The 18,046-nt window shown below is 41.9% G+C and overlaps 1 protein-coding gene across 2 annotated transcripts in view; it reads left to right on the top strand.

Moving 5' to 3' along the window:
* DNAAF9 (dynein axonemal assembly factor 9) overlaps nt 1-18,046 on the top strand; it is a 148,483-nt gene that overhangs the window by 19,749 nt on the left and 110,688 nt on the right. For both annotated transcript variants that reach the window (XM_059898974.1, XM_059898973.1), the window contains exons 2-6: nt 4,200-4,279; nt 8,300-8,419; nt 11,417-11,541; nt 12,552-12,648; nt 13,607-13,713. In XM_059898974.1, the coding sequence (XP_059754957.1) occupies nt 4,200-4,279; nt 8,300-8,419; nt 11,417-11,541; nt 12,552-12,648; nt 13,607-13,713 (529 nt within the window). The remainder of the gene's footprint in view (nt 1-4,199; nt 4,280-8,299; nt 8,420-11,416; nt 11,542-12,551; nt 12,649-13,606; nt 13,714-18,046) is intronic.

The following is an 18,046-nucleotide window of genomic DNA, read 5'->3' as shown; positions in this document are numbered from 1 at the left end:
AGAGCTGGTTTGGTGGTGCTGAATTCTCTTAGCTTTTGCTTGTCTGTAAAGCTTTTGATTTCTCCATCGAATCTGAATGAGATCCTTTCTGGGTAGAGTAATCTTGGTTGTAGGTTCTTCCCTTTCATCACTTTAAACGCATCATGCCACTCCCTTCTGGCTTGTAGAGTTTCTGCTGAGAAATCAGCTGTTAACCTTATGGGAGTTCCCTTGTATGTTATTTGTTGTTTTTCCCTTGTTGCTTTTAATAATTTTTCTTTGTCTTTAATTTTTGCCAATTTGGTTACTATGTGTCTCGGTGTGTTTCTCCTTGGGTTTAGGCTGCCTGGGACTGTCTGCGCTTCCTGGACTTGGGTGGCTGTTTCCTTTCCCATGTTAGGGAAATTTTCGACTATAATCTCTTCAAATATTTTCTTGGGTCCTTTCTGTTTTCCTTCTGGGACCCCTGTAATGCGTATGTTGGTGCGTTTAATGTTGTCCCAGAGGTCTCTTAGGCTGTCTTCATTTCTTTTCATTCTTTTTTCTTTATTCTGTTCTGCAGCAGTGAATTCCACCATTCTGTCTTCCAGGTCGCTTATCCGTTCTTCTCCCTCAGTTATTTTGCTATTGATTCCTTCTAGTGTATTTTTCATATCATTTATTGTATTGTTCACCTCTGTTTGTTTGTTCTTTAATTCTTCTAGGTGTTTGTTCTCTCATTCTTCTAGGTCTTTGTTAAACATTTCTTGCATCTTCTCAATCTTTGCCTCCATTCTTTTTCCAGGGTCCTGGATCATTTTCACTATTGTTATTCTGAATTCTTTTTCTGGAAGGTTGCCTGTCTCCACTTCATTTAGTTGTGTTGCTGGGGTTTTATCTTTTTCCTTCATTTGGTACATAGCCCTCTGCCTTTTCATTTTGTCTGTCTTTCTGTGAATGTGGTTTTTGTTCCTCGGGCTGCAGGATTGTAGTTATTCTTGCTTCTACTGTCTGCCCCCTGGTAGATGAGACTATGTGCAAGCTTCCTGATGGGAGGGACTGGTGGTGGGTAGAGCTGGGTGTTGCTCTGGTGGGCAGAGCTCAGTAAAACTTTCATCTGTTTGTCTGCGATGGGTGGGGCTGAGTTCGCTCCCTGTTGGTCGTTTGGCCTGAGGCGACCCAGCACTGGAGACTACAGGCTCTTTGGTGGAGCTAATGGCAGATTCCGGGAGGGCTCATGCCAAGGAGTACTTCCCAGAACTTCTGTTGCCAGTGTCCTTCTCCCCCCGGTGAGCCACAGCCATCCCCCACCTCTGCAGGAGACCCTCCAAGGAATAGCAGGTAGGTCTGGTTCAGTCTCCTGTGGGGTCACTGCTCCTTTCCCCTGAGTCCTGATGCACACACTACTTTGTGTGTGCCCTTCAAGAGTGGAGTCTCTGTTACCCCCAGTCCTGTCGATGTCCTGCAAACAAATCCCACTAGCCTTCAAAATCTGAGTCTCTGGGAATTCCTCCTTCCTTTGCCAGATCCCCAGGTTGGGAAGCCTGACGTGGTACTCAGAACCTTCACTCCAGTGAGTGGACTTCTGTGGTATAAGTGTTCTCCAGTTTGTGAGTCACCCACCTAGCAGTTATGGGATTTGATTTTATTGTGATTGTGCCCCTCCTACTGTCTCATTATGGCTTCTCCTTTGTCTTTGGTTGTGGGGTATCTTTTTTGGTGAGTTCCAGTGTCTTCCTGTCGATGACTGTTCAGCAGTTAGTTGTGATTCCAGTGCTCTCGCAAGATGGAGTGAGTGCCCGTTCTTTTGCTCCGCCATCTTGAACCTGTCTCTGTAATAAGTCTTGACATCAGGTAGAGTGATTTCTCCCACTTTATTCATTTTCAGAAAAGTTTTAGCTATTCTAGAATGTTGCTTTGCCATTCCATGTAAGTTTTAGAGTAATCTTTTCTATATCTACAAAAAATCTTGCTGGGATTATGATAGGAATTGTGTTAAACTTGTACACTAATTTGAGGAGAATTGACATCTATATTATGTTGAGTCTTCCAGTCCGTAAATACGTCTCTCCACTTACTTATATCTTATTTGGTTTCTTTAATCAGTGTTTTGTAGTTTTTAGCATGTAAGTCCAGTGCATGTTTTGTTAGATTTATATTTAAATGATACTGTATTTTTTTTTTTTTTTTTTTTTTAGAAATTCACGTTCTTTTATTTATTTATTTATGGCTGTGTTGGGTCTTCGTTTCTGTGCGAGGGCTTTCTCTAGTTGTGGCAAGTGGGGGCCACTCTTCATCGCGGTGCGCGGGCCTCTCACCATCGCGGCCTCTCTTGTTGCGGAGCACAGGCTCCAGACGCGCAGGCTCAGTAATTGTGGCTCACGGGCCCAGTTGCTCCGTGGCATGTGGGATCTTCCCAGACCAAGGCTCGAACCCATGTCCCCTGCATTGGCAGGCAGATTCTCAACCACTGCGCCACCAGGAAAGCCCGATACTGTATTTTTAATTTTGGTTTCTGTGTGTTCATTTATACAGTTGGTTTTTGCATGTTGAGCTTGTGACTTTGTTGAATTCACTTATTAGTTCTCAGATTTTTTTTTTTTGTAGATTCTGTGAGATTCCCTGCATAGGTCATTATGTCATCTGCAAATAGCGATGGTTTTATGTCTTCCTTTTCTATGTTTATGCCTTTTATTTCCTTTTTTTTTTTTTTTTGCCTTATCGCATTGGCTAGAACTTCCAGTATTATGTTGAATCGGAGTAATGAGAGCAGACATCTTTTTCTTGTTCCTCATTTAGTCTTTCACCATTAAGTATATTCCAAACTTTGCTTTGGAGGTTTTTTGTAGATGTTCTTTATCAAGTTGAGGAAACTCTATTTCTGGTTTTCTAAGTGTTTTTATTATGAATGGGTGTTGAATTCTGTTAGATGATTTTTCTGCATCAATTATATGGTTGTGTGATTTTTTTTCTTCTTTAGTCTGATGGATTATATTGATTGATTTACCAGTAGTGAAACAGCCTTGCATCCCTCTTGGTCATGATGTCCAATTCTTTTTGTATGTTTTTGAATTCTATTTGCTAATATTTTATTGAGGATTTTTATATCTATATTCATGGTAGATATTGATCTGTAGGTTTCTATTTTTTGGTGCTATCTTTGGTTTTGGTATTAGGTGGAAGACTGTGAACATCTTGAGGGAAGACAGTGATAATGACCACTAAGTCAAGGACTTGGGGTATGGGGACATCAGAAAGAATCCAGGGGGGAAAGAGAATCCAAGGAAGGGAAGTGGTGTTGTTTGACTGGAAATACTATTGCTTGGGTGAGCGTAGAGCAGTGTACCGGAACAGAGTGGTGAGGATGAAATCTGATTGTTATGGATGGAACAGTTACTGTAGTTGGTTTGTGGAGGATCTTAGATAATAATGATGTGGTAGGGCTGGGAATATGTTTACTGTAGGGAAAAAAAATTAATATAGGAGTGTTAGGGAATGAATACTGGAGACAGATCTTGGACCTGAAGGTGATGTGGACAGACCCTGTGGAAAGATCAGTCTCAAGCAGGAAAGTGACCAGCTCTCTCTCGGACTTCTGGGAAGGAGGAGGGATTGATATGGAAAGCATGGGGTCCTTAGAAGTGATATTAATGTCTGGTCGTGTCTCTTCTTATGCTTTGTTTGGGAGGAAGGGCATATGCCTAAAACCAATGGAATCAGAGATCTGCACAGAAATGGGACCAAGTACCATCTACTGACACTCTCTGATGATGATACATCAGAGCTTCCTTTAGGTCCTTAGGCCAGTTTTTGGTTTTTATCTGTTTGTTTTTTGGTTTGTTTTTAACAGACCAATGATGACCACAGTTAGGACAGATAAGTGTAGAAACTCTTCCTTGATTAAACTTCAAAATTGAGAAGTCATTGGAAGTCCTTCTGGTCAGCTGCTCAGTTCTAATCCTGTCCAGCATTCATCATGAGAGGGCCTTTGGCTCCATCCTTTGTTGAGCCAGAGAGCCACTGACCATCGGTTTATAATCAGCAGTTCAGACTTAGTCTTCAGACCACTTCTGCATAATCTCTTCCAAAAAATAGAAAAAAAAAAAGAATGCTCCCTAATTTCTTGTTATGATTCCGATACCAAAGTCAGACAAGGACCAGTTTCCATCCCTAGCAGTCGTTCTCTTCTTCATGCCTTCATGTGCTGGCACTCAGGAAGCTGATTTCTGTTCTTATTGCAGCTGCAGTCGACTCCGCCAGGTTCAGAGCATCCTGACCCAGAGCAGCAAGTCTCAACCCGACGGGATCCTCTGCATCCTAGGTCAGTGCTTTTAACAAGGTGGGACTCAGGGCTGGGGCAACTTGGCTTCTGTTCACAGGAAGATATAATAATAGTATCATCACTGTGAGATAAGCTGTGAGTTAGTATTCTTCTCCCAGCTTTTGTTCCCCTGAGATCTATTGCTGTTTTAATGAGATCAGGTGAGATATCAGTGAGATAGGGGGCCTGTACCACAGAGCAGGCACTTTGTACATGTTATCTCATTTCTCCTCACAGCAACCTTACAAGAAACAGTGTTGTCCCTTTTTTACAGAGGAGGAAACTGAGACTCTGGGAGATCAAACAGACTTGCTCAGGGCCATAGAGTGGCAGAATTGGGCATTTATTTGTTCTTTAACACTGTTTTTATTATGAAAATACATCATATAATTTAAAAATTAAGACATTACACAAATAATAATGAACAAAATTTTCTAATCATCCCAGTTTCCCAGTCCCACTCCCCAGAGATAATGTCAACCGTATTTTTCTTTTAACACAAAAGGGATCATTTTATGTATATTGTTGTTAATCTAATTGAAAATTTTTCACTTGATAAGTATATCTTGGAGCTTTTTCTATGTCAGGTCAATCTCCTTCTTTATCTCACTTTCATTTACATTCACAGTATTGAGTCATAAAACTTGCTTAGCTCAGGTTGTTTGTCTGTCAACCACCCAATTTCCTTCCCAGAAGCGAACCACTTTCTTGTTTGTCCTTCCTCAGATAATCTATGCATAATTTTATTTTTTCACTTAATAGCACTTGCATTTAAACTTACGATAGGCAGTGGGCAGAGTGATTAAAAACGTGCACTCTGGAGCCAGGCAGGTTTGGGGTTTGAATCTTGGCTTCATCACTCACTTAGCCAAGAGACATAGTTTATGGTGGGCCTAGAATTCCAGTCAAATGCTGAAACAACACTCACTGGATTCTCTTTCCAGCTGCAGCCATCAAGGGTGTGGGGGCTGTCTTTGCCATGAATTTACTTATGAATAAAATCACCTGTTTGTTACTGGACTTATGCTATTATTTCTGTTAGTTAAGGCTCAACCTAGTAAAAATAGGCAGCATAAAATTGATCATGTGGGCTACTTGAATATAGAATACTAAAGGATTGAGGAAAAGGTCAACTTATAAGAATATCACGAGACCATATATATATATATATTTTTAATGAAAACACAAATGTTGCAGAAATTGATGTTTGAAGTTGGGTGTGAAGATTGAGGTAAAAACTTAATAAACCTTCAGGACAGGGACTTCCCTGGTGGTCCAGTGGTTAAGACTATGTGCTTCTGATGCAGGGGCCGTGGGTTCCATCCCTAGTCAGGGAACTAGGGTCCCACATGCTGCGTGGTGCGGCCAAAAAAAAAAAAAAAAAACCTTCAGGACAGCTGAATGTGAAACAGCTGTATGTGAACGTGAAGCAAGAAATCAGTGAGGCACTTGTATGTTTTTAAACAGCTTCTGGGGTTTAGTGAATTCTGCTTTTTTGGGTAATTAGGGTTATCATAGCATCTCATGGTTGGTTGGTTGGTTTAATCTATCCTTCTAGCCTCAACAGTATCCTTCTGAGCAACTCTGGCTCAACTCCCTCCACTTTGGCATTTTTCATTTAGTTATTATGGTGTAGGAGATGTTCTCACTGAATTTCTGCTAACCTTTTTTTAAAAACAGCTTTATGGTGGTATAATTCATGTATAGTAAACTGCACATATTTAAAGTGTACAATGTGATAAGTTTTGACATATGTGAAATCCCTCTTTTGGGATTTTTCTTATGTTTTTCTCATGCTTAGACTGGGGTTATGGATTTTGGAGTGCAAGACCAATGAAGTAACATGCCATTTTCATCACACGATATCAAGGATACATACTAACAACAAGACTTTTCACTGTTTATATTGACTTTGATCACTTGGCTAAGATAATATTTGTCAGGTTCTGCATTGTAAAGTACTCTCCCCACCCCTCCTTCCATATTGTCCTCTTTGGAAGGAAGTCACTATGAGCCCACACTTAAGGAGTCGGGATTATGCTCCATTGCCTTGAGGAGGGTAGTGTCTACATAAATTATTTGAAATTCTTCTGCATGGGATATTTGTCTCTTCTCCCCCATTTATTTATTTATTCAATCGTTTGTTTGTATGTCTTCATGGAGATTTATTTTATACTTTGAGTTAAAATCCAGTACTACTTCATTTATACCTTAGGTTATAATCTACTACTACTTCAAATTGTTCCAGCTTTGGCTGTTTGGGGCTCTTTCAGTTGGTTCCTACATCCCTCCCTTTGATATATCACCATAAAAGTTATAGTTTGTTTAGTACTTCTGTACTTTCTGACACTATAAGATGCTCCAGTCTTATTTTGTGTATTACCTGCTTCAGTCCTAGAATCAGCCATTTCTCTAAGGAGCCCTGATTTCTTTTATTGGAGAAAGGTATTAGAAACCAAGATCTGGGGACTGGGTATGCTCTTTGCTACTGGGATGTCATTGCTTTTAGGCCCTCTCAGCTGACAAAGTAAGGAAATATATGTGTGTACCTTAAGTGGTGTATATATATACATCTGTATATGTTATGTAACTGTCTCTACTGTATTAAGCTAAACATGAATTCATATTAGTGCTTCTAGCTCTAACCCATTACTACATGGATCATTCTAGCTTCCTTCTCTTGCTTATCTGTAAACTTCCACTCCACCAGTGAGAAACTTGGCACCTACTGTCTACCATCCATTTACTTGTTTAATTCCAGTATGCATATTTAGCAGTATCAGATTTGTAGCCCAAAATTCCCCCATGGGAAACAACTTTATTAACTAGAGTATGGTGGTTACATATAGTATCTTTTGCCTTTAATTTTACATGGTCAGTCTTTTTAATGTTAGCATTTTTTTGTGGCAGTTTCTGTAGCTGGAATCTTTAGCAGAGGACATGCTGCCCAGTCCACTGGTTATTTTTAGCTCTGTAGCCCTTTCTACTTCAGGCCTTATGTAGGCCAGGTCATTTCTGCTTTTGATTCTTTTTCATCTCTTTCTTCACTAAAGTGTTGAATGGCATAAAAGAGGGCTGTGCTGCTTTGATCTAGCTGAGAAAGTAATCTTCCCATATTTGAAGTCCCCTACCACAGGTGGTCCCTAAGCCCCTCTGGTCTGAATGCCCATTACTTTTCACTGGTCTGAATAACAACTGGCAGTCCTGTTTCCCAGGCTCCAGCCATATTTCCATTCTTGGAGCTTCTTCTGCCCCAACCCCTTCCTCTTAGCCTCACGTAGCCAGCTGCTTCCTGCCCTTGACATGTCCCTCTTGCCCAGGGTCATAGCTCTGGGCCTTCACAGATATCCAGGAACCAGTTAGTATATGTGCCTGTGGCATTGAAAGGCAGTTGTGAAGGCAGTATTTAATTTCCTTTTTATTAGTCTCTGACCCAACCCTACTAGACTGTAAGACCATTTGTAGGCATGTTTACTACATGCTTCAGCACCCAGCAGAGTGCTAGGCCTTGGGCCTGATAAATATTTGTGAAATGATGGATGTCTGCGGTTTCATTCACTTGTCCTCTTTTTACTTCTTTGAGTTCTTTTCAAACCACCTTAATCCTCCTTTATTTAATTCCACGTGTTTTGGTAAAGGTCTCTTTGAGAAGAGAATACTTTTCTGATGCCTATTCCTATTCTAACTGAAAGTATTAAAAATTTTTAGCCAACTATGGCAGGACTTGGACTATATTTTCTGGTTCCTTCTATCCTCAAGAATTGCTTTTGATTAAATTAACAGCTTCTATGTTCTGTGATGTTTGACTGTCTCAACTATATAGATCTTGAATCCATGTAAGAGTACTTGATGCTGAGGCCTGCTTCTTTGAGTTGTTTAGTTTGGCTTCTGGCACAAAACTGGTCTGAGGTGCTGCCTTTAACTTAACCATTAGGGTTTTGCTGAGCAGGGGCAAACTGTTGGGACTCATATGCTCCCCGTAGTACAGTACAGCTGATCAGAGCCTTTTTTGCCTTGCAGGAATCGATAGCAGGTACAATGAAGGCTGCAGAGAGCTGGCAAATTATCTTCTGTTTGGTTTGTACAATCAGAATACCAGTGATTTTGAGAAAACAGGGTTTTCTGAAGAAGTTCTAGATGGTAAGTATATATTGGTGAACTCTGTGTGAGAGAGGAGTAAGTGATTTAGTACTTTGGATTCTTATTTCATGGCCTTTTTATGGAAAAATATGATCAAATTTAAAATAGCCTGAAGAGCCAGTAAATTTTTGCTTTTTTTATTAATGAAAAACGACATTTCTTCTTTGCTGATACGTTAAGTAATATGCTCTGTCGGTTACCTGCTGGATTATAAGAGACTAGTGACAAGTAGTTTTCAGAGTATGTTTACTAGATAAATAGGTTTTAGAGGAAAAATGTAAACATCAGTGTTTGGCTTTATATCTTCTTGGCAAGGTACTAGTTTTCCTCTGAATTTTCCATTGCCTCTACATGCTGGGAGGTTCACATTATGTGCCGTTGTCCTATGAAAGCACTTTCAGCTGTGAGTCAGGGATAAGCCTGCAGGCTACTCCTGCAAGGAGGACTTCATGTGGATCTTCAGCTTAGGAACAAAGCCTCTTTGTCCTGCTCTGTCTTTGGGAATTGTTTTCTGTGAGCTGTAATTTATGACGATGCCTCTGACTACAATGCAGACTTTCTGCTTACATTCCCCTTTCCTCGGCTCTTGAGACACTCACCCTGTGTTCATGCTGCTATGGGGTGATGCCCAGGAGCTATCTCTGATATCACATACTTAGCATTATGACTTGTCTGCCAGGTGGATCAGGAGACACAGGAATAGACAAATCAAAATGGATGAGAGACAGCTCTTGTGAAGCAGCTGGGGGACGCGTGAAAGCAAACATCTGATGTTGAAATAATCTTGCTGTGGATCTAATACAGTGATTCTCAACTGGGGGCAGTTTTATCCCCCAGGGGACATTTGGCAATATCTGAAGACACTTTTGATTGTCACAACTGGGCAGAGTGGATAGAGGCCAGAGAGGCTACTAAACATCCTACAACGCATACACAGGACAGCTCCCCACAACAAAGAATGATCTGGTCTAAACTGTCAGTAGTGCTGAAGATGAAGAACCCTGGCCTAGTGTATGTGAAAATTCTTCTGTAGTAAAGTCCTTAATAGTATCTATCCTTATAGATTGGTGAAAGATTTTCTTTTTATTAGGAAGTGCAGAAAACAGGGTGAAATTATTCCTTCTGTTAATTTTTTTTCAATTCAAATTTAGTTTCAGATTTTGATTTTAAAAAATGCTTTCTTACACTGTAAAACATATACTGGTTTGGAAAGAGTTCATCTTGGCAGCTCATTTAGACAGTTACAAAAAGGCAGATACTTGTACCAACCACACATTTCACTGCAGTCAAGGTTGCTAAGGACATTGCAGTACTGAAATTAAGGAAGTAGTTTAAATCCTCAAAGGTGCTCCTTTTTGCTTATCTTTGTCTTTATCCTGTCACCTAGCACAATGCGTGCTTATAAAGTAAGCGTTTTCTTCCAAATTAATAAATTCATTTTTAAATCCAAGTAGCTGGAAAGCTGAGTTCACCAGATTTATCTTCTACATTACAATCCCTAATTATCTGAGAGAAAAAGAGGCAAACACGAAGGATTTATTTTAAAAAGAAACTTTTAAAATAGTTTACGTGCTCTTATGCTTTCTTTTACCTGACTGTGTACTCTGTTAAAATTTATTTGTAGTGATGACGTCAGTCTTGTGAGATCCTTAGCATGCTTCATTAGGTTTAGTAGCTGTTGCATTATTTCTTTTACTGGATCCTAATTCTTTGCAGTATGTTACACATTAGTATAGAGTACAGTGTATACAGGAAGCCCTCAGTGACATCAAACTCTCACTATTGAGCAGGTGACCTACAGGTGATTCAGGGTGGGTCTCCCAGCAGAATGAGACGGGGCTTCTTTCTCATCCCTTGCTACCTTTTAACTCCAGCACTTAGCTGAGAGTCAGCAGTGAAGAGCCTGCTCCATACTGTGTTGCCTAGAACACCTAGGGTCTGACCAGGTGTGGAGCTCAGAGTGGCTTAAAAGGCCACCATCATGGAGCTTTATTTCATGAGGCCACCCAGCTGTGCAGTCAGCTGAGATCAGTATTCACTGGGCTTATGTTTTTGTAGATTATGGTCTGTCACACTGTGTTACTGTGTTGGCATTGCCCTAAGCCTGCTGCATCAGTTGCTTTCTGCCCCCACGCTCCTCTCTCACTTCCAGCCATCTCCTCTAGCCCCTTCCCTAGTGTCATCTTGTTAGAAAGAGGCCTAATGACTCTGGTTTCTGAGGAGCCGTAGAATGGAGCCTCTGCTTTTCTTCTGGAAGTGTGACTGCTTTCTTTCTCAGTGTTCAAACTGTTTTAATATTCCTGCCCCGTTCCATGGCTTGTTTGTTAGTTTACTTGGTTTTATTTGCACCTTTGGGATTGCTTTATTTATTTGACCCACCAACATCAATGATTATTCCCTAAATCTGTGAGCTGCTGATCACTTGCCTCTACTTTCTTCCTCCCAGCCTTTCCTGCGTACAGAGTTTACATCTGTATACAATAACCCTTCCCAGGTTGCAAGGAAAGGGGTATCCTCGGGCCCACGATTTGCCTTGAGCCAGATGAGCCAGCAGCCAAGAGCTTTATAGACTGATGTCTGCAGGAGAACCAGTCACTGGCCATATTTGGTGCTGTTTTCCTGCCTCAGTGGCTTTTACCTGTAGAGTTTCCATTTACTATCTATCTCCACAGCAAAGTACACAGTTGAGTTTGGTACAACAAATTTTGCTGTGTTGAACTTTGTGAAACACCCTGAAGGCTGTTCTTTTGACTTATTCTACCATAACCAGAGGGCCACAGTAGTGGAAGCATAGCATGGGGATGAGGAAATGCTTGCTGTCCACACTTGAGTGTTCTACAGTCACTTTGAAGCACGTTGCCTAATTAAAGAATTTTCAGTTTAGAGTTTTGTTACATTGTTTCTGTCGTTTTAGTGGTTTTACTGATTATGTGGGCAGAAGATGTCTAAAGGAAATGCTTTTGACAATCTTGTGTTTTAATTTTGTTTTTCTTACAGATGTGATTATATTGATTAAATCAGATAGTGTCCACCTGTACTGTAATCCTATAAATTATCGCTATCTTTTACCCTATGTGGCACATTGGAGAAATCTGCATTTCCACTGCATGACTGAAAATGAGGTGAGGAGAAACGATAAAATAGGCGCTTAGAGACACTCTTAAGGATATTCGTTCAGGAAAATGTATTGATAGAATGGGAACAGGAGGTCCTTAAAGAAATCAAATTGGGGAGTTCCCTGGTGGTCCAGTGGTTAGGACCCCAAGCTTCCGCTGCAGGGGGCATGGGTTTGATCCCTGGTTGTGGAACTAAGATCCCACATGCTGCGCGACATGGCCCCCCCAAAAAAAAAATTCGTGAAATGTGGTTACACAAAAAAGGTTATTTGTTTTAGTGGAACTTTTCATATTTCATTATGAGGCTACCCTAGCGATAAATTATATGCCTGACAGAGACAAAAAGGACTATTAAAATTGGGACCTAATAGTGGACTTGTGAACCTGCCTTCCTGCCCTGCTTCTTTATCCCCGGCCTGGGTGCATTCTCTCAGGCCTAGGAACTGCCCCAGGAGAATTTGATAAGCTCTGTGACATTTCAGTGTTTGGATTTCTTGGTATTTGTTTCTATTTCCCTTTAGACCCTTTTCAAAGATTTGGCTAGAAATCAAATTGGGACTTGAGATTTAGGATTTCGTGGAAATTGTGACCCAATGTAGGTCCAGAACCCTTCTTTCCATATGAGCATTTGGGGGACTTTTGAGGACAAGTTTTATCTCTTGCATTTAGGTCTCTGATCCATTTCGAGTTGATTTTTGTGTGTGGTGTAAGGTAAGGGATTGACATGTTTCTGACCAGCAAACACTAAAACTTGCCTTTAAAAATACCCTCTTGATGGGAATTCCCTAGCGTTCCAGGACTCTGTGCTTTTACTGCCGAGGAAGTGGGTTCAGTCCCTGGTCAGGGAACTAAGATCCTGCAAGCCACGCAATGCGGCCAAGAAAAACAAAACAAAACAAAAGCAAACAAAAAAACCCTCTAGGGACATTTGGGACAACTAATAAAAATGCACAGAAAATATGGGATTTTGTATGATGTCTCATGAGAGCCTGTTTCCTTTCTATTTCCTTCTTTAGTATGAAGATGAGGAAGCTGCAGAAGAATTTAAAATTGCCAGTTTTGTAGACATGGTTCGAGACTGTAGTAGAATTGGCATTCCTTACAGCTCCCAAGGTGCGTATCTGACAGTCAGCCATTTTAGAACCTTGCTGGGATGGTGTGTGAATCGAATGTCCTTACTTCTCCTTTCAGTGGAGGCATTCAGCTGGGAAACCTGTTGATCTGTTTTCACTAAAGGCAGAGAGGATCAAGCAGAATGAAATTTGGGAACTATCCTATGCAAGCTTGTGTTCATAACTGAAGTTTCTGCAGCAACACAGCATGCTACCAGCAGCAGTCAGAAGAACTGATAAAGGATTTACCACAGTTGCCATCTATGCTATACCACTTATTATACTTGAAGTGTAGATGTGGGGCCTCTTGCTAATAAGAAATAGTAATTTGGGTAGCTGTTAAAAATATGCTGACAGTGAGACTCAAAAATAATGTGTAGGGGACTTCCCTGGTGGTCCAGTGGTTAAGACTCTGTGCTTCCAGTGCAGGGGGCACGGGTTCGATCCCTGGTCTGGGAACTAAGATCCCACATGCCAACACGGCATGGCCGAAAAAAAAAAGTGTGAAAACAGAGGGAAAAAATCAACAAGCTTAGCAGTGCTTGTATCTTATTTATAAAAAAAAAAAAACTTTGCACATTGAAGCTTGTTGTTATAGGAAAAGAAAAATTTTGATTTGGTAATTTTCCCTTGAGGAAGTTGGTTAGCTGTGTTTCTTAAGGGAAAGGAGCCAAGTTTTGGTCTGTTAATAAATATATCCACTTAGTGATACAAGTCAGATGTAGTAGGCCACTATTTATTTATTTATTTACTTATTTACTTACTTAGGAAACCAGAATGTGAAAAAATACTGTAGAGAAATCTGAATTTTTGTAACTTGTGTATCTGGTTCAGTTTTATTTTGCTTGATGAGGCTGTGGTGAACTTGTGAGAAATGATGTCTAATGACCACATTAGATCAGGTTTAGACTGCTGTATCCAGGACGATATTTGATACATGTTGTACTTGATTCCTCTAGGTCACTTGCAGATATTTGATATGTTTGTAGTGGAGAAATGGCCAATTGTACAGGCCTTTGCACTTGAGGGCATTGGAGGGGATGGATTTTTTACCATGAAATACGAGGTATGTATGAAAAACAGTGTGCCTGGTTTTTGTCTACCACTGGGCTGTTTTTATGAAGGCCCACAATGTGGGTGTTCATTATAACACTCTGAAAAGCTGGCAGTGACTGCAAAGGGCATGGAGCAAGTTAAAAGACTTGAAATGGAAAATAGTTGCTATTTAAGGCTAGTCCCCAAACTGAGCTCCTGTGCCCTTTATTCTTGGAGTTCCTCTCTGTCCTTCTTCCTCTTCTTTCCCCATTCTAAGTTCACTGTAGCACCCTAGGCTGACTCCTCTTATAGCTTTTATCTTCCTATGTCACCCACATTTGTCACACCCACTCACTCATTCACCCACCCCTGGTCTCTGGATTAGAAGCTCCTTGAGAAAAAAAGCATTCTTGTTGTTTGTAGCTCAGAAGTTCGTATAATTTAACTGTTCAAGAGCAATGAAAGGAGCAATGAGAATTTTGTATAAGTACTGTGTACTAGAGGAATAAAAGGATTAGCTTTTGTGGTAAGAACAGTATCTTTTATTTCAGTATTCTTTGCATCTAGAAGATGACCAGTAAATATTTGTTAAGTGAATTAATGAATGAGACTGGGAGAGGGGATCACCCAGGGTACATATTAGGGCGGATGACCTGGTATCCACATGCCTCCATAGGATCCCCAATGAAATGACCTGCCCCCAGTACAGGAAACCAGGGAGAAGGAACATTGACATGCTAGAAATGGGGACATACTCTTAGGGATAGAAGTAAGTGGGACCTTTGGAAGCAAGGCCCAGGGCTAATTCCTACCCCCTTCTGAGAAGTAGCAGTGTCCCTAAGAAATGTTTGGAGGCTCACCTGACAAACCCTGTAATGTAGAGGAACATGGGCTGTAGGGATGAAGAGACACACACCACATCAGCCCTACTTTTCTTGCTCCAAACCAGTTTTCTCACATTGACCACAGGTAGCAGAATATCAACAAGGCTGTGGGAGCTGCCCCTGGTAGCATCTAATGCTCTCTAATTTAGAAGAAGAGGGACTTGAAAGGAGGCAAGCCACAGGAGGTAGAGAGGAAGCTTAAAATTTTTAGTGATAATGGTAATGTTTATTTTTAATTAATTGTATAAACTAGGCATTTTTTACTGTCTCGTATACTCCAGGCACTGTTCTAAGCATTTTGCATGAATTAACTTTAATTCTTACAATAATCCTCTGAAGTAGGTACTATTACCATCCCTATTTTATGGGAAGTTTAAATGAATTTCCCAAAGTCACAGAGCTAGTAGCCTGTGAGTGGCAGGGCTAGGGCCCAGTCAAGAGAGTCTGGCTTCAAAGCCTGTGCTCCTAACCCCTGGGCTGCCACTAGATTAGCGTTAGAAAGCAGTGCACTAGGAGGCTGTACAATTCATGCAGCTCAAATGGGGCAGGCCTCTGGCTTCTGGCTTAAAGTGCATCACACCATGAAGTCAAATCCAGGTAATGTAGATTTTTCCTGTAGGGTGGTGTTTTTAGGGGATGGGATGGGCAGTGAGGAGGAAACAGCACACATCATATTTTAAGAGTTATTACTATAAGTCTTCTCTCCAGATCCCTTTCTTCAGATCCTGCCCTTCTCTGTAGCCACTAATTTTCATTCTCTCAGATACTTTCCTTTCGTCTCCATCTCATTTCCCTTGACCTCACTTCTCTTCCTTACCCTGTCCTTCCTGGTCGTTTAAGGTATGGAGCAGTTAGGCCTACTGATCAGCTCTGCCATTATACTGTACTTCTCTCTGATTCACATATTAAAGGCCTGATAACTGCCTGAGCCAGAAAAGTTCTTGCCTCCTTTGAAAGCTAGGAGGAGAACTACAGATACTTACAACTTAATTTTTTAAACTTTTTTTACTGTATGCTCATACCCAGAAGAAAATCCTTAATTCAGAGGATGTTTTTATCCCTGATGTGGTAGGTGCCAGCATGAGAAAGGAAGCCAGACCCACACAGCATTTACTTGGTACTTAGGCTGAGCCAAACTAAGTTATGGATATAGGGAACTTTTTCTTCCTGGAAGCAGTACAGGGAAGTTCCTCTTCTAGGGCTTTCCCTGTCTCCAACTTCCTTCTTCTTACTCTCCAGCTGCTGGAACTGTATGACCTGGTAATGTAAATTTACATTAGCCAGCTCCCCAAGGGGAGGATTCTAAAATAATCCTCTGAATAATGAGAATAATTACAGAGTAAACATTCATTCACCTTTTTATGGACAAACATAAGATTTTTGTACTGAAAGGTGGGATAAACCCTATGAAAAAATTCAAAAGGTAAGAAAGAGACCATAGCATATTAGATGCAGGGATAGATCAGCATGCTTTTAAAAAATATTTTCTCCAGGAAATAAAATAAAAATTGAGAAAAATATCTCTTTGTACTTTTTAAGAATGCAGTTTGTAAAAAGAGAAATGAGATATGGTAGGTAGAGCAAGCAGAATTAAAAAGGGAGATGGATGACATGAGGAAATATTGTTATAAGTCTCAAAATTCATTAGTAGAATTAAGATTTGAATTTCAAAATAGAAATCAGGGAGATTGGCCAAATGGCAGAGTAGAAAGATCCTGAGCCCACCTCCTCTCACAAGCACACCAAAATCAGAATTATTTGCAGAACAACCATCGATGAAAAAAGACCACAACCTACCAGAAAAGACCTTCTACAACTAAAGACATAAGGAACAAACCACAACAAGACAGGTAGGAAGGGCGGACTTGCGATATAGTCAGGTCCTTTTCCCCCAGGTGGGTGACCCACAACTGGAGGATAATTACATTGCAGAGGTTTTCCCACAGCAGTGAGAGTTCTGAGCCCCACATCGGGCTCCCCAGCCTGGGGGCCCTGCACTGGGAAGATGAGCTCCCAGAACATTTGACTTTTAAGGCCAGCAGGGCTTAATATCAGGAGTCCCACAGGACTGGGGGAAACAGAGACTTCATTCTTAAAGGGCGTGCACAAAATATCACATGCCCTGGGACTCAGGGCGAAAGCAGTAATTTGATAGGACCCCGGGCCAGACTTACCTGCTCGTCTTGGGGAGTCTCCCAGAGAGGCAAAAGGCAACTGCAGCTCACCCTGGGGACATAGACGCTGATGGCAGCCATTCCTTGGGAGCTCCCTTCTATCACGTGGACACTGATGCTAGTGGTCGCCATTGTGGAATCCTCCCTCTGGCTCATTAGCACCAAGACCTGGCTTCAGTAGTAGCCTGTAGGGGCCAGTGCTGGGATGCCTCAAGCCAAATTAGGCAGGGGAACAGCCCCATCCATCAGCAGGCAGGCTGCCTGAAGACTTCCTGAACCCACAGCCGCCTCTAGACATGGCCCTGCCCACCAGAGGCTCAGGACCCAGCTCCACCTACCAGTGGGAAGGCACCAGTCCCAGAATCCTCTGGGCCCCAGCCCTGCCCTCCAGGAAGCCTGCTGCGGGCTTTGGACCAGTCTCACCAACCAAGGGACAGACACCAACTGCAAGAAAACCAGACTCCCACAGCCTGTGAATCCAGCCTGCCCAAAGCAGGCCAGACCCTGCCCTGAGACCACTTTGGCCCCGGCCCCCTGCCCACTAGCAGCCAAATACAAGCTTCAGGACACCCTGAACCCCAAACCCAACTGTGTCAGGACCTCCCCCCCCCCACACACACACACACCAGTGATCTGTCTGCATCTGGGATCCCTAGGCCTAGAAACCAGACTCCAGGACCCAGGTCTGCCTGCCAGTAGTCTGGTACTAACTCCAGGACCTGGCTTCACCCATCAGTGGACAGGCAACAACCCTGGAGTCTTCTGGACCCTGACTCTACCTACCAGTGAGCCAGCACTAGTTCTGGGGCTCCCTGAGGTTTTCCAGCTCCACCAACCAGCAGCCGGCAGCCTCTGCACAAGGCAGGGCCTGGCAACCAACTGGACCAGGCGCCAACAAAGCCTACCACATCACCCAAATAGCCCTCTACAAAAGAAGGACCCACACAGCCCTCATGGGAGAACCCCTAGAGCATATAGCTTGGGTGACGAGGGGAGTGCACTGCCGGGATGCATAGGATGTCTCCTACAGAAGACCACTTCTCCAAAGTTGGGAAACATAATTAACCTATCAGATAAATAAAAATACAAACAGCAACTTAGGCAAAATGAGGTGACAGAGGAACATGTTCCAGTCAAAGGAATAAGATAAAACCCCAGAAGATGAATTAAGTGAAGTGAAAAAGACAATCTTCCCAAGAAAGAGTGCAGGGTAATGATAATAAAGTTGATCAAAGAATGTGGGTGGGGCTTCCCTGGTGGCTCAGTGGTTAAGAATCATCCTGCCAATGCAGGGGACACGGGTTTG

Source organism: Balaenoptera ricei, chromosome 15 (assembly GCF_028023285.1).
Source record: "Balaenoptera ricei isolate mBalRic1 chromosome 15, mBalRic1.hap2, whole genome shotgun sequence".
NCBI lineage: Eukaryota > Metazoa > Chordata > Mammalia > Artiodactyla > Balaenopteridae > Balaenoptera > Balaenoptera ricei.
This window is presented reverse-complemented; position numbering and strand designations above follow the sequence as displayed.